The sequence below is a fragment of the Podarcis melisellensis genome (assembly GCF_964234715.1).
Source record: "Podarcis melisellensis genome assembly, chromosome: 9".
Classification (NCBI taxonomy): domain Eukaryota; kingdom Metazoa; phylum Chordata; class Lepidosauria; order Squamata; family Lacertidae; genus Podarcis; species Podarcis melisellensis.
The window spans coordinates 50,584,277-50,599,803 of NC_138541.1; the positions used below are offsets into that span (position 1 = coordinate 50,584,277).

A 15,527-nucleotide genomic window follows, 5' to 3' on the forward strand; every position below is an offset into this window, starting at 1 on the left:
TTTGAATATAAGTTAGTTCATGGAAGGGATGCTTCCCACCCCTCCCCCAGTAGCTCCCTCTCATGGACTGGCTGGATGCAGAGGAGTGGTGGGAGGCACCACCTGGGGAACCCCCAGAGCCAGGGGATTGGTGGTGGGACAACAATGAATGGTCCAAGGGAGGAGGAGGAGCAGACTGGGGGGAGGTGGTGTTCGAAGCAGAAAACAGAGTTTAGTGAGCAGGAAGAGGCTGTGGCAGAGAGAAGTTCTGACTCTGAGGCTGGAGAAGAGGTTGGGCAAGAGGCAGAGTTGAGGGAGACACCTCTCCTCTTGTGACCAGCTCCCCTCCCCCTAGTATCCTAGAACATGCAGAGAAATGAAAAGAACGGAGATTGGTTTTGTGCAGACACAGTTTGCGACTGCTTGGGGAAGACCCTGCAGAGGTGGAGCCTTAGAAAGTGGTGGAAAGGTGGGGACCTTCAGTCCTCATAGCTGTTTGATTGGGGCAAGACTAGGGCTGGGCAGTATTAGATTTTCAACATTGCACTGTATCACCAGCCAAACATCACTGTTTGGTGATATATCGCTATGTTGAAAGAGCTGCGTTTGCCCCAGCCTGTGAGACCCTGGGTGAAACCGCTTCAGCTCTCACTGTGCAGGGACTAAGCTGCTTTTACCCCAGGGCTTTGCAGGCTGGGGCGAATGCAGCTGGCCCCAGCCCGCTGCTTGGCACGAAGGCTCCCACCCCCCAGCTGAGCTAGCCCTCAACTCCCCAAGATGGAGAGAGCCCTGCAAACACAGCCTGACAGGCTCCGTTTGCAGGGCTCCTTCAGCTTTGCTGGCAAGGAGTGGGGGGGGGGAAGGGAAGTGGCTTCCTTTTCCTCAGAGAAAGAGGCTGCTTGCTCTCCCCCTTCCTTGCCTGAAGATGGAAGGAGTGCTGAGACTGAACCTGACAGGCTCCGTCATCAGGGCTCCCTTTGCCTTTGCTGGCACAGCCCTTTCAGCCAGGCAGCATGAAGCAGAATCTCTGTTCATCCAGCGCATGCACATGCTAGAATGATGGGGTCTTATTTGCACACATCAGCCTGAGATCCCTAATCCTCCTACTTGTGTGCAAGTAGAAGAATGCTTCCTCAGCTGGGGAGCAGGAGCAGTTTAACGGAGCCCCCACCCCACCACTGGCTCGTGCCAGCTGGTGGCTGGTTGGGGGCTCCATAAAACTGCTTGGCTGAGGTGAGGGCAGCCATGTGCTCCTCAGCCAAGCAGTTTAAAGAAAAGGAGGGAGGAACAAGCTGTCCTGCCTGCTACCTTGCTGTGCTGGTAGCAGAGGGACTCAGGAACTGTGGTGGTTTCACTAGCAATATACCGCTGAGTGAAACCACCATCACAGTCTTACCCTCATATCGGTCCTGGGTCATATATTGCCCAAGCCTAGGGAAGAGTTGCTGGGATCATTAGGCCTGCACTGTTTTGGTTCCTTTGAATAAAGACTTAACTGCACTGACACCATGTTTTTTATTGCTGACCTGCGCTTAATTCTGACTCCTGACACTCCCTAGCCCATCCTTTCAGGGGGCATAATTGACTGCATGGCGAAAATGAGGATAGGGAATGTTTCCTTCCATGAAGTTACTTAAATTAACTTCCTTAGGGCCAAGCCATAGTATCTATTGTGTGGATACTACATTTCTTAAAGATAAACTCGTAATACTTTGTTCCTTAGGGAAAACAAATGTATTCTCCCTACCACCTCCTCCTTAGTTCATCTCAGCAATCTGCCAATGCCAGATGAAATGTGAACTGGGCAAGGCACCTATTGGTTTGTGCCTGTGACAGCACCAGACCTATGTCCACTGAGTCCTCTCTTGCTGCATCACACAAGTGATGGAGAGCTCATGCAGTCCTTAAAAGATAAAGGTGCATGTGTATATAGGAAGGAGCCCTAGTAAGGCTGTCCCATCCTGGGATTCTGGATAATTTAAATTTTAATGGACTGAAATGTGCCCAACTGTGATGGATTGTGCACTGGCATTCTTTTTATTGTCTGCTGTTATTACTATGCTGTAAGAAGAGTTACAGGGTTGTGCAGTAACTAAGTAAAATAGATCTAATATACTGAGTGTTCAGATCTTTTGCTTCACTGTTAGAAATTATTGACTGACTAGCGAGAATGTTGAACAGGAACAACCAGTCATGTCTTCTTTCCAGAATATAAGAAGAGCCCTGCCAAGTCAGAACAAAGGCTCATTCTGTTCTCACAGTGGTCAACCAGAAACCTATAGGGAGCCTGCAAGAAGCATCTGAGTGCAACAGCACTCTCCCCATTTGTGGTTCTAAGCAGTTGGTATACAAAAGCTTCCCCTCTCTACACCATTTGCAGACTTACTCTTGACTTTTTCCTACTTTAAGTACTATGGTCCAACACATTAACAAAGGAGGTATTTATGTATAAATCTCATAACCTAATTCACTTCCCATCATAATTGGAAATATAACTCATTTCTGAGATTAAAATTGCATTAAGTGCCAAAAGTGAATTTGATCAGTAATTTGTAAGTTGCCTGTCACCACTAAGAGGTGCCAGAATATTCAGTGTAACAACTTAATTAGCATGACATTTACTTGTGTGTGCTTGAATTTCAACTACAACTGTTAAATTGTTTTCAGTAATGGTGATACATGTTCAGATTTTAACACTCCAAAGGAGCTATAAAAGGAAAGCTTTCGGCAACTGAATAAAATGATGCAATACACCAGCTACACAACTTGCACAACTTCCACTGGCATTGTTATGTGCAAATGAAGTCTGTCTAGATTTTCACAAAAAATGAAGTTGCCTTCTACTTAGCTGGACCAATGGGCCATCTAGCCAGTACAGTTTCTCCTGACTGGCAGAGCAGCTTTCCAAGGTCTCATTCAGAGAGTTTTTCCAACCCTGCTAACAGTACTAGTGAGGTGGTGCATTGCTCACCTAGGTTCCCAGTGCCAGGTGTTGCTGCTGGTTATTGAGATGGGGAGGGCAGGGGAAGCTCAGTGTGGTGTAGATGCAGTGGCAGATTGGCTTTGCCATTGTGCTCACACTGCACTGAGCAGCCTGTACTTCATCCCTTTGCCTCTCAGTAACCAGCAGCGATGCTCCCCACTTCTGCCTAATACCCAATATCACTTTGACTGAAGATAACAACATAGAGTTGTTCCTTGCCATAGAGTTTTGAAAAATCTCTCTAATATGTTCATGACCAACGTGCACAACCCAACTTCAACTCACTTTGAAAGGGATGCTCCTGATGTTATGCCTCTTGTGCATGAACAGGAGCTCTTGAGTTTTAGGAGCATTTAATGAATGGCAGTATGGGTCATGGGTCTATGTATGAGTCAATGGTGAGAGTCAGAGGCAGATAGCATGTTTTGAAGGGACAGCCAACACCGCCCATATCATTACACATATGTTGTCCATGCACTGCTGTGCCATGGGATGCAAGCTGCCTCAGTAGACAGCTTCTGGGATGGCAAATACTCCCTACTCAACCACACTAGAAATTTACCAATGTCATTTAGATAAAAATTTTAGTAGATTAAAATACTTACGGTTCCCCCCCACTGTGTATATTTTCATGAGCAAACACAGGGCGCTGTGGCTGAAATGAAATGAGTTGAAATGTAATAAGAGTATAAATGGTTACAAATCCAGGTATAGCTTTCCACAGTCCTATATAATTTGCACCCCTAGGACCACCATGCACAGCTCACCAAGTGCTCAACAACAACAATGCTCCCCATATTACTGGTCCTGAGGCTGCATATAAAAACAGTTTAACAAATAGCTAAAGGTCACAATGCAGAAGCACATAGAGCCAAGTAGGATATTTTTGATGCAGGCCTCATTTACTGGCTGTCTGCTTCACAAATAAATTAAACAACTAAAAGCAAAGCAAACCAACCCCCAAAGCGTAAAAGAAAAGAGGAGATGCTAGGATTTCTTTAACACCTTTTGCAACCCTAATTATCATCAGCATAAATATCACCATGCCAAAGAAAGCTGTTAAGTGTCATATATACTGCTAGTCTATAAAATGCACAAATGAATATACAATTTTAATCCAAACAAGGAGCCTCAGACAAGCAGAAAGCAAATCAGTGTGAATAACACTGACCGAACAAGCAGCCATTCCTTATGATTGCTCAATACCACATTCTTGCAAAAGTACTCTCAGATATCTAATTGGCAACTACCACATGCTATGTTTGTTAATGATACTGCCTAGTTCTGAGAGGACTGTGGAAGGTTTTTTTTTTAAAAAAACAAAAATAAACTATCCCATAGGAAATGAGAAAAGAGAAAAACAAATTATTAAAAGAATGCAGATAAATTATCAACATGTAGCCTTTTAAGGGGAAAATGGTAACCAATGCCAGTATAAAAAGCTGAAAAGCAATTTTCATTTCCCACCACGGATTGGCATTAATTTAAGTTCTGAAAAACAAACTGAATATTTTTAACATAAAAGAAACTGCCTTTATTGAACAGAAAGGTAAGTAAACATACATAAATACCCAGCAGACTTAGTGTAACAAAATAAATATGGATGTTTTCAAAATATAAAAGGGAATCCATGGTTTAGGATTCATGACTTGAAGTTCACAGTTCAAAAGAACAGCTATTAGGGTATATTTATGTAACTGTCTCATAGTTTGATTTTATGTTGATCCTGATTTTATGAATGGACCACAAATGATGGACATGAAGTGAACAATGTAGTCTGAGCTTTTTCAGATCAGTATAACCCAATTCCATCTTAAATGTGAGAGAAAGGTAGTCCTTGGACTTGCAGGACTGGACTTGCAATGATTTGTACCAATTATAGACGCTAACTAGTCTTCAAGATGGGTCTATCAAGAGTACAGTAAAGTAATCAAGTCTCGGGATCATATGGTCAACAAATGGTTGATGAGAAAAGAATATAGCTTTCTTGGTAAAAGGCCCTTGCTACTTACAATTAAGCCTCATAAATAAGTATCCAATAGTTTTTCCGTGTAACTGTACATGATTGTAACACTATAAGAACACTTACATTTTTTCAAACATAAACTTCTTAATGCAAACATCATCATCCCTGACTCCTTCTCTTGTAGTTCAGATAAATGAAGTTTGTAATGTATACAAAAACGATTAGATTCAAATATGTATAACATTTGGTTTGTACATAAAATGCAGAAATCACACACATTACTTTCAAAGACAGAGTATGGGAAATTATAATAAGAGATTGTACTGTATAGAGGATGCAGCTTAATGTGAATAAGCAAGAAAAAGCTGATGCAGATGGCAGCTCAGAGAATCAGTGCGATGAAAAGGCATGGCGTCAAGTGAGTGCAACACATGTTGCCATAGCAGCAAAATATTTTGGTGTGTGTGTGTGCGATCATGCATTTGGAAACAACAAGGAACAGCAACACAGACATTACGAATGAGGTCTTCTTATTTAGCCTTTGCAAATGGTCTCATAAGTAAGATACTTAGAAATGAGAGGAACTACTTAAGAAGGAAGGGAGAGTTAAACACAGATTGGTTAGAGAAATTGCTTCTTTTTAGGGCTGTTTCACACATACTTGCAATTTACAATTCCCCAGCAGAACGGTCCAAATCAAGCACAGCTTCCTGTGGCCTCCACACTTTTATCACTCAAGCTTTTTCCATTTTAAAGAGAATTTTTTCCATTTTCCATTTTAAGCTTTTTCCATTTTAAAGAGAATTTACTTAAGCATGTGAGCCCCAGACTTCACAATGAGAAACCAAATTCCTTATGCTAGGGGAAACCTGGCAATATCAGGGCCATATGGTACCATACCCTATGTAAATAGCTGTGCCCTCTGACTGGCGAGCTGCAAGATCTCCTTGTCATTACAGGGCTACGAGGAGGTTTGCCGGTGACAAATATCTCTCTTTTTAAATCGGCCTGGAAAAACCATAAACATGGGGGTCAATTCATCTAAAAGTCTAGACGGGCAATTTTACTGTTGTCATATCATTCTCACTTGCAAGCTGCACAAACCAGCTTTCAAATCTCCAAAATGCCCTTGTGCAAAAAGACATGCACATCTGTTAATCCACTGTGTCGCAAAGCTATGATGATCATTTTCCTTAATGCCACACTCCCCCCACCCCACCCCCGTCCTCAAGCACTTAAAAATTGCAATGCCTACCAGTCTACCTGGGGCAGAAGATCCTATCACAAAATGCAGCACTGTACATTTTCAAGTTTAATAATGGAGCAACCTCAAAAGCAAACAGCACTCATAGCTAGGAGGAAAATATTAGTAGCTGAGGCATTATAACTCTCGAGAGATTAAAAGGAGCTCATTGCGAAAATCTGACCTGCATTCTAAGCATCTCAATGTGTCTTTTGCATGAGTGAATGTAAGTAGAGAGGAAGTGATATATGAAAGGGAGAGGAAGCTGATGCCTCCTTAAATTACTGTAGATTCCAAAGCTTGACTGAGAAGATGGGTGTGGAAAAAAAAACAATTACAGGATTCTAAGAGTGCCTTTGCACATTCCAATAAGTGTTGAAGCAGACAGTGTGGGTCACATACTCCTGCAAAATTCAAAAGCACTCTTACAAAGTAATTTTTTTTTGTTGAGTCAAAAAGCAATGATTTATTATTTCTCAGTGCCATTACACTAGTTCTTGTTTCAGTTGTAGTACCTGCTAATGATAGAACAGGCTAAAATGCTAACTGGATTCGTAGCAGCATAAGCAGTGCATGAATAATATTCTCTTGCAGGAATTCCTGGAATGGTGGATTGGATATCTGTGAATAGACTGTGCTACTGTGAGTGGCTGACCAGTGTTGGTAGGAATAGCATAATTCAATGAAAGGGAATAATGAGATTTCAGTTCAGATTGGCTACACCTTCCCCCCCACATGATTCCAGATGTGTGGTATGCTTTTGATCTAAAATGTCTGTATGTGATTTCAGAAGGGTTGCTATGCATGCTTTATAACTGAGCAATATGGAAGTGGTATCAACCTAGGCCGGGTCTAACCAGGTGCTCCATGATGAGACACAACACCAACCTGGCAAGAAGCCCTGGGCCTCCTGAGTCCTTTCCTATGAGACTAGGTGTGTTATCAAAAAGAGAGCCGTCTAATTATCTGTTTGCTGGTAGGAATGGTAAGGTATCTGAGGCCTGTGATAGCCTCTTCCACTTGTCCATTCCCATTGGGACTTCCAAGACCATGGTTCTCCCTAGTTAGTAAGTTGTCATGTGTATGGGGATCCCAGCTATGCTGGTGTCTCAATTCTAGCCTGGCTTTGTGTACTCCTAGAACTGGCTGGGAAGCCAGGCAGGCAAGTGTAATTTGGCTCTCAAGAATAGGAATGAATATGCTTGCTATAAGAATAAGAAATACATATGCATGCTAGGTAGCTTGTTCAGGATTTTAATGAGTTATTTATGTTCATACCAGCTGAGTAGATAAAAGTCCACACCATAAAAGTCAATAGTGATTTTCCAGCAGATTGGATGAAGGGCTTTGGATGAAGTCCTTACTGATAAAAGTTTGTATAGCAAATGTCTTAATAGTATTAAGGAGGAATAAATCTAGATATATACAAGAAAAAATGTAGGAAGTAAGGACTATGAATGATTCTGTGTGCCAAAATTTTATCTCTGCTGATTTATATATATATTGTTTGGCATGTCATAATTCTGATGCACTGGTTTCAGTAGTGACATAACTTTTGCTCAGTTGCACCAGTGTATTGAAGATTGGAGTATTTGGTGAATGGTGTACATTTAAATACTTGGTGCTGCAACGTTTTGATCTGACTGCATGCTTATGCCATTAAATGTTAGTCACCATCAAATCTGATTTTAAATTATTAGGTTAACCTCCAGGCTTCTCGAATGTCAGGCATTTGAGAAGGCATGCAGCATTTCATATTATAACAGATATTGTTGTTACCTTTAATTTTGGCGAATGTTTCTCCTGTCTGTATGACAGTTTGGAAAGGAGAGGGGGTGAGTGGGTGACAGCAGGCTTGGAAGATGTAGAAACGCATTCAGAGAAAGATGTTTTGGCTGAGTGAAATGGAGGACTGGAAGCAAGGCAAGAAGGAGAGGTAGAAGGTGCTTGCGTCTCATAGGGAAGTGAAGCTGGCTTAAACATTTAAAGAAAGACAGTAATTGAGCAGAAGAGCAATTACAAAGGGAGCAATAAAGCAGAGAGAGGAATACTGCACCACCCCCAGTGAAAGGAAATGAGACACCCCCAACCTTCCCACCCATTGCTGTGTTCAGTAGGGTTAATTGAGTACATATAGGACAATGCAATTATTGGAAATACATGGATCGATCTCTGTGCTCAGCAGGACTGTTTCCTATCTGCTTACTTGAATAGCAGCTCCCTGTTCCTGGCATAGTGGGTCCCTGCTCCTGCACCTCACAGTGCAGCAAGCTGCTTCTTAAATGCTCCCACATTTAGAAAGCATTCTACAGTGAAGGTCAGGGAGGAAAAGAAAAGACTTGTGCATGTAGAGTTAACAAGTATGCCTGGAAAATGTTTGCTGGATTGCAGCCCTTGTCTCTCTTGGACAAGGATAGCCAATGCTTGTATTCTTTCAGGTGGTGAAGGCATATTCTGCTTCTCAGAAAAGGGCCTGAAGCATGTTTTGTCAGCAAACTGATCACTCCATGCAGGTTCAGGCTTTAACACCGTTGGGAGCAAGTCTAAACCTTCAAGCGGAATGCAAGTGACCAGGGACCACAACAGACACACTATTTTTGCTGCTTGTGTGTGCGCACAGTGGTGATGCTGGAAAACAAACACTGGACAGGCCATTATAAATGGCTAGTTCCACAGCTGGGATGCTACATACAAATTCTTGAGAGAGATGTAACATTAGATGGAAGACAATCTTACAAGCCAAAAATCCTCCCCCCTTTTCTTATGAGTAAAACTGTAGGAAACATTTTATGACAACTTGATTAAAATTCAGTAGAACCACCAGGGACTAATTAAAATGGCGCTGGGGCCAGACTCAACCGCTGCCAGTTGGCAGTTTTTAAAGCTAGATGGTTCTTTTTTTGTTATCAAGCAAAGCTCTGTGCTCAATGATTGTGTAAACTGGCTACCCTCACCCTTCATGTGGTGGGGTAAGCAGAAGTTGTTTGTGGCTTGCTCACATTTCAAGGAATTCAGTGTTATACACACCATGTGTAGGTATAAAGTATAAAACAGCATTAACTTTAATGGGTATTCTGGGTAATGCTTCCTTTATATCAGAAACCTATGGGGAATTGTTCAAGTTAACTAGATCAGGGTAGCCAATGCAGTACCTTCCAAATGCTGTTGGATTACTGTTACCTGACTACTGGCAATGCTTGCTGAGGCTGTCAGGAATTTTAGTTCAATGACATCCGGAGGACATGTTGGTCACTTCTGAACAAGAGAGTGACCTATAAATAAATGGGTATTTCCTGAATGACTTACTGTAAAGTTTTCGAGACAAAACTAGATGGCATGTTAAAGGTGTGTGTCTGAATAAGTAGCATCCCACGGTGGTGGGACTTGAATCAGTGCCGTGTGTAGAAGGAGAGGTGTTAATTATCTATTAAAAGCCAGAAGTTTCTGTTTGCCATAGGAGAAGAGATGGTATAGCTACAAATAGCATCTCCCCTTCTGGGGCAAATTGGCCGCTGTGGTCTGGTGGTGGAGCATTTGTATTGGGGAAATTGCATGGGGGTGACAGATTTTACACTCCTTCCTCCCTAGGAAAGTATGATCACATTGGCATGTCTTCTAGTTTGACCAGGAGTTGTGCCAAACTACTTAGTGCCCATCAAAGCAACCAATGGTTTTTCATTCCTGATGACAGCCGCAACTAATGGCGGCTAGCTCCAGAAGGAAGGAAGGAGAGACTTTATTCAGCTAGGGTAAACTAAATTACAATGTGACATTTCTTCCCATCTCCAAAATAAAAGAACTGGAGAGAGGGCTTGTGTGTTAATGTGCATTCTACTGTTCTCAAAATATTGCAGTTTATACTAGAAAGGCACATGCAGGCAGAAACACACACAACGGAAAGTTAAGACTTGAATTCATGATGAGAATGTAGGAGTTTATCTTAAGAAGTTTAAATACCTCTTTTTTAGTATCTGGTGAACTGTCCCCTTCGCAAGGTATCATAGGTTCTCTCTTAACTGATATGACTGACTCTAAATTGTCATGGCTCAGCTCTTCCTCTATGTGAAGCCTTGCCAGTTGTTCTGTTACATCAGGGGCACGCCTGTAGAAACCTGAATCTTTACATTTTGACCGGCCCCCTTGGATTATCGCTAGCAGCTCTTCACAGATTTCTTCTTCTGGTTCGTCAGTCTCCGTCAGGGTTCTGAATAATGGGTCTTCTTTGGAGAGAACAAGAGCAGGGCCTGCTATTCCTTGAACTTCCGGAGTTGTTTGTGAGAAATTTTTCCTTTCCTTGGTGGTGGGGCTTCCTCTCAGCTCTCTGAAATTGCTACATTTACTTTCGCGCAGATTTACACTATTGGTAACAGGCTTACACACGCTGTCATGAAACCAGGTTGCTGGAGGAGGTGATTTACAGGCAGATGAAGAAAATGGCTGAGGTGAAGTTGGAGATTCAGGGAAGGAGTGGGAAGCCTTTGGTGAGGTAATTGGAACAAAATGGTCATGCTTTACTTGAGGAGTGATATGATCTGAATGCCCCAGCACGCTCTGCGGACCTGTCAAAGCTAGAGCGCCAAGTTCCTCTAAATCAGAAAGAAAGAGTTTGGGAAAAGGTGGAGGAGTTGGGGAAGGTGTACTTGAAGGTGTGACGGCAAGAGTCAGTGACAACCATTCATCGGTGACAGCCTGAAGATTCCCTTTATTAGAATCTGGACAAGGAGAGGATCGGTACCTGAGAGGAGGGGATGATGCTTTGGAATCCAACTTGAGAAATAAGGGAAAGCATAGAAATTAAAACAAAGTAAAAAAAAGGCAATGGGCTCAGGTGTGTGTGTGTACACACACACACACACACACACACACACACACTCACACACTCACACAACCTATGACATCTCCTGGCCATAGGATATTATTTCATTGAGCATAAATGTCTGAAATCATTATCACATGAATCAGAAGAGCAGAAAGCATATCTGAAAAGTGAAACTGTATCAGGTTCATGCCCAGAGCTTAAATGTCAAACATCAAGACAGATCTGAATCACTGAGTTCATGAAGTGAATTTGATCCATGAGAGTTATGTTCTCTCTACTGTCCTTTAGTAAGCCTATGACTAACGGTCCAAATGTTATTGCCAGAATTCCCCAAACCATGGCTATTCTTATTTTTAGAGCAGAGTGGTGCTGTCAAAAAAACATTAATGCAGCTCAGATTGGGGTACTATTAAATACTAGTGAATATTAACACCAACTGGGCAATCTCAGGTTGTGCAAGCATTAAAAGAAAATCATCACTTGACATGGAAACTTTGCAGAAACATTTTAAATACAACTGCATACTGCATTTGACGTATAATTACATGTCTTTCGAAAGTATACAGCATTCCGATGCTACTTATTGCACATCATAGACAATTATTGTAAACACACACAGCCATATATTTTGAATATCCTTATTGGCTGAATCATATTGTAAAATTAAATATTGATTGAAGTTTCCTTCTGGCAAAATAAAGGTCCTTTTTGTAACAACGGGAAGAGTTGGGATTCATACGTATATTGCATCGGTAGATATCCATTGCTTCAGTAAATACTGAAAATGTAGTTTTTGTTATTAAAACTCAAAATTAATCCTTCATTTGAAAAGAAAAGAAAAACTTTTGAGATAATTCTTGGAATGATTGAAATCAACTCTAGGGGTAAAGGGTGGCACCTTATACAGCATCAGACCACTGGTCTATCTAGCGTGGTATTTTCCATACTGATAGGCAGCAGCTCTCTAGGGTTTTATCTACCTCACACTAGCCTTTCCCCCTCCCTCTCCCTCTCTGCACAGCAAGAGAGAGACAGAGCTCCTTGCGATAGCTGGTAGCCAACTGCCATTCTTTTCAACCCTGCTGCCACAGCTGGGGTGACACAGTATCAGGATGCCACTCTGAGGAACAGTCTTGCAGGGAAGAGGATTCAGCGACCCTTGATTCAGCGACCCTTGAGCAGGAGCCTTGACAGAGATCTTTATTCTCTTTTTCTCTTCCAGGCTTGCTCTCAGCCAGGTCTCAGTGAAAAATACCCAGCCACTATGGGCACCAGCCATATATAGATCCCATAGGCCCACTCTTCTCTTTCCATGATACAGGCTACTCCTGCTTGGACCAGTTGGTATGTATGGTTGTGGGGACAAGTAGGGCATTTGGATCTATGGGAGGGTGTGTGCAGGCCTGTGCACACTTCTCTGTGCTCTTCTGACAAAGGGCAAGTGAGCAAGGAGAGGAAATAGTTTCATAATTTTCTCAGTTAGAGCAATTGGTCCTCAATTTTATCATTATTAGGGACCACTTGATTGCTGGGGGCCTCAGACGACTACTTACTACAACCTTTTAGCTCTTCAGCACCACCAGTGCAGTATTGTGGAAATGAGGTGTCTGAGGTTGAGAAAAGTCCTTTTAACTGGTAATTTTTAGGGGAAAATAAGTAAACAGCATTTAAAAAAAATGAAGGTCATGAGTCATAGGCCAGAGCCTTGCTATTTTGAGACATCTGTCCCTGGTCAAAAGAGACTTGACCTCAGTCATTAGGAAAAATCAGGTGCAGGGCCAAGTACAGGCGATCTCTACTGAAATATAACCTTTGTGTAGACCACACAAATGGAGCTTGCTGACCACTAGTGATCTGTAGGCCACAATATGAGAACCTCTGGGTTTGAGGATGATTTGAACTGATTACATGGTAAACATTAAAAGAGTTCATCAACTACATTTTTGGTGCTCAGAAGAGAAGAAGAGAAGTGGGGATGGAAAGAGCTCAACTGCTAGTCGACATATGTTTTGGACACATAGAGAGGGAGAAAATGAATTCTGTTTGCAAATTGTTAAAGCTTTTTCAATTAGCACCCCTCTAGTAATCATCTATACATAGAAAATATTATGAACAATGAGACATAAAGTGATAGTTCTCCACTAAAATCCAATATATTCATGGATTGAAGAGATTTTATGGTGGGTGGTGGTGGTAGTAGTAAGAGAGTCTATTCTCTCTTTTGTTATGAAACATTTAGGTCCATCAATTGCTAGCTGCAACTGTATACTAGCAAAATACCCTACTGACACCTGCACATATTAAAATGTTGGAGAAACTGCAATTAATAGTACATCACAATGACAGTAACACCTTACATTCAAATAGTTTATCATAGTGTTAATCCTCTTTTGTTCAACATCTGACATTACAAGAGCTGGAGATTTGAGATATGATTTTAGGACAGAAACATAGCTTGATGGACAGGATGTAGATTGTGATCCATCAGTGGACTGCAGAATAATTTCTGATGAACTGTTGCTGCTGCCCATGCAGGTCCTCAACAAAAAGGACAGTGAAATGCACACAGCACTGGCACCATACATTTCTGTATAAGGATGCCCATGCCTCTGTAGCACCAAGGCAGTCTATTCAAAGCTACCTGTGGGTTGCTGCCACTTCTACTAAGCGATAGTATAATTATTGCCTGTTGCATTACTACGCACATCTCCTCCCGTTATACATATTTTTATACACATCAGTTGGTTGGCAAACTAGAAGGCAAAATTCAGAGAAGTGTGAATTTTGAAGGATAGCTTCATTTTAGTTTTTGTTTAGGCATTGTTTTGGGAAGTGCAAATTAAGTACCGGTAAGTTCACCTTAACCTGAAAACTCAATCAAACTTCTTTCCCATCACAGGTTTATACACGTGAAAAGAGGAACCTTCAATTTGACCAATCCACATTGCATTTACGGGAGCAAGAAACTGGACGAAGTGGAAGCAGCTTACAATAAACGGTAGCAAATGAAGTGGATTTCCATTGGCTTTAATACGGTTAGTGCTAACAAACTCTGAGAATCATTTTTTAAAAAAACAAAAAGGAAACATTTTTTAAAACATAAAGGTAACACAACAGGGAGAACTTTTTTTGATATAAATACTGCAAACAAAAAACTATGCATTTGTGTTTTCATAGAGGAAAGTGTTGTAAGTGTAGTAGTGCTGTGTGCTTGATCGTTTCAATAAATATGTACCGATTCCTCTGGTTAATTTGGCTCGAGGTCTGTGCATAGGAATATTCTAGACAGGTTTGAAAAGATCAAAGTTCTCCTTACCTTAGTTGAACTTAAATGATGTATTCTGTCGCTGGAATAACTCTGGGGTATTGGAGGAACAGGAGAAACATCTGCTCCTTTGGTGGCATTCTTTTTTATGATTTCCACATAGGACACAGGGAAGATTCCTTGTCGGTTGGTTCCTGGTAGTTTGCCTTCATACCAATTTTGATCAACCCGTCTAAGGAGAATTACTCTGTCTCCCTGGAAAGCAAAACTTGGAAGCTTAGATGTGATAATCCTCTACAATGCATCACATGTTCATTACCACCCAATCTTTCAGGTCTTTCAGGGTAGTGTAGTAACAAAGAGCGAGAGTTGCGAGCCTGAAAACTCCAACCCCAAAGCTCACCTCAACCAGGTGGGTTTTGGTACTTTCAGAATGGCCCACAACCACAAAATGAGAATAATGTGGAATTGAGGAATTGTTCCTCCTGATTTTTATTCCAGAAGGATAATTTTAAAAATGATTCCTTTCCCCCCCATTGCTCTCTATAGCAACTTTTCTTACTAGTGGAGACAGTTTCTAGTTATTTATTTCATTCAATTTATATGATTGTATTTTTAATTTTCCACTGTTGCTGTAACACACTGGAAAAGTGAGACACATGTAAAAACATAAGAAGAGTCTGCTAGATAAGGCCAAAGGCCTATTTAGTCCAGAGTCCTGTTCTCATATTGGCCAACCAGGCGCCTATGAAAGGTCTCCAAGCAGGAAGGACCTGAGCACAACAGCACTTATTTCAAACAATATATTGTCTTAACTTATAGGACCCTTTTAAAGAGATTAGCAAGACAGCGTATGTGAATTATTTCGAACACTTCAAATATGTGTGAAACACTAGGTACTATTAAAAGTTGGCTAGTCTCTTGTTTTTCACCTGTTTCCTTATTCAACGAGCCACAAATCTCACCAGCCACAGCGTGAAACAGTAGCGTTCCGTTCCATCACTTCAGGTAATTTTAGTTCTGAATAACAATACTGTTTAAATGCTTACTTGACAAAGAAGCTGTTAGTCATTGCTTACCTTTCTCAGTGACAGTTCCACATTTGTATCTGCATTGAAATTGTATTTTGCAACAGCTTCTCCAATCTCTGCAATGTGTGCTGGGGGTGGTGGCCTTGCTGGCTGTGCTTTTTCGGGGGGAAGAAGTTTCTGGAAAGAGAATGGTGGTTGCTTTAAATCAGTCTATTCAGTTTGTGCAAGCACTCTGTAAAGC

General features: G+C 41.6%; 1 protein-coding gene and 1 long non-coding RNA gene across 20 annotated transcripts in view; one reads left to right on the forward strand and one right to left on the reverse strand.

The window, feature by feature from the left end:
* LOC309378434 overlaps positions 1 to 15,527 on the forward strand; it is a 95,355-nt gene that overhangs the window by 52,312 nt on the left and 27,516 nt on the right. For all 4 annotated transcript variants that reach the window (XR_014172063.1, XR_014172064.1, XR_014172065.1 and 1 more), the window contains 2 exons: positions 12,213 to 12,334; positions 13,890 to 14,025. This is a non-coding gene — a long non-coding RNA (uncharacterized lncRNA). The remainder of the gene's footprint in view (positions 1 to 12,212; positions 12,335 to 13,889; positions 14,026 to 15,527) is intronic.
* Positions 1 to 15,527, reverse strand: part of SORBS2 (sorbin and SH3 domain containing 2) — a gene marked incomplete at its 3' end in the record, with an annotated part of 183,422 nt that overhangs the window by 2,182 nt on the left and 165,713 nt on the right. For 7 of the 16 annotated variants that reach the window (XM_081926500.1, XM_081926499.1, XM_081926495.1 and 4 more), the window contains 3 exons: positions 15,335 to 15,463; positions 14,307 to 14,510; positions 3,568 to 3,617 (listed from right to left, as the gene is read on the reverse strand). In XM_081926500.1, coding sequence (XP_081782626.1) covers positions 3,568 to 3,617; positions 14,307 to 14,510; positions 15,335 to 15,463 — 383 coding nt within the window. Of the gene's footprint in view, positions 1 to 3,567; positions 3,618 to 5,828; positions 5,937 to 7,950; positions 8,146 to 10,128; positions 10,939 to 14,306; positions 14,511 to 15,334; positions 15,464 to 15,527 lie in introns of all 16 variants that reach the window. The other 9 variants (XR_014172053.1, XR_014172054.1, XR_014172055.1 and 6 more) reach the window with 3 other exon arrangements.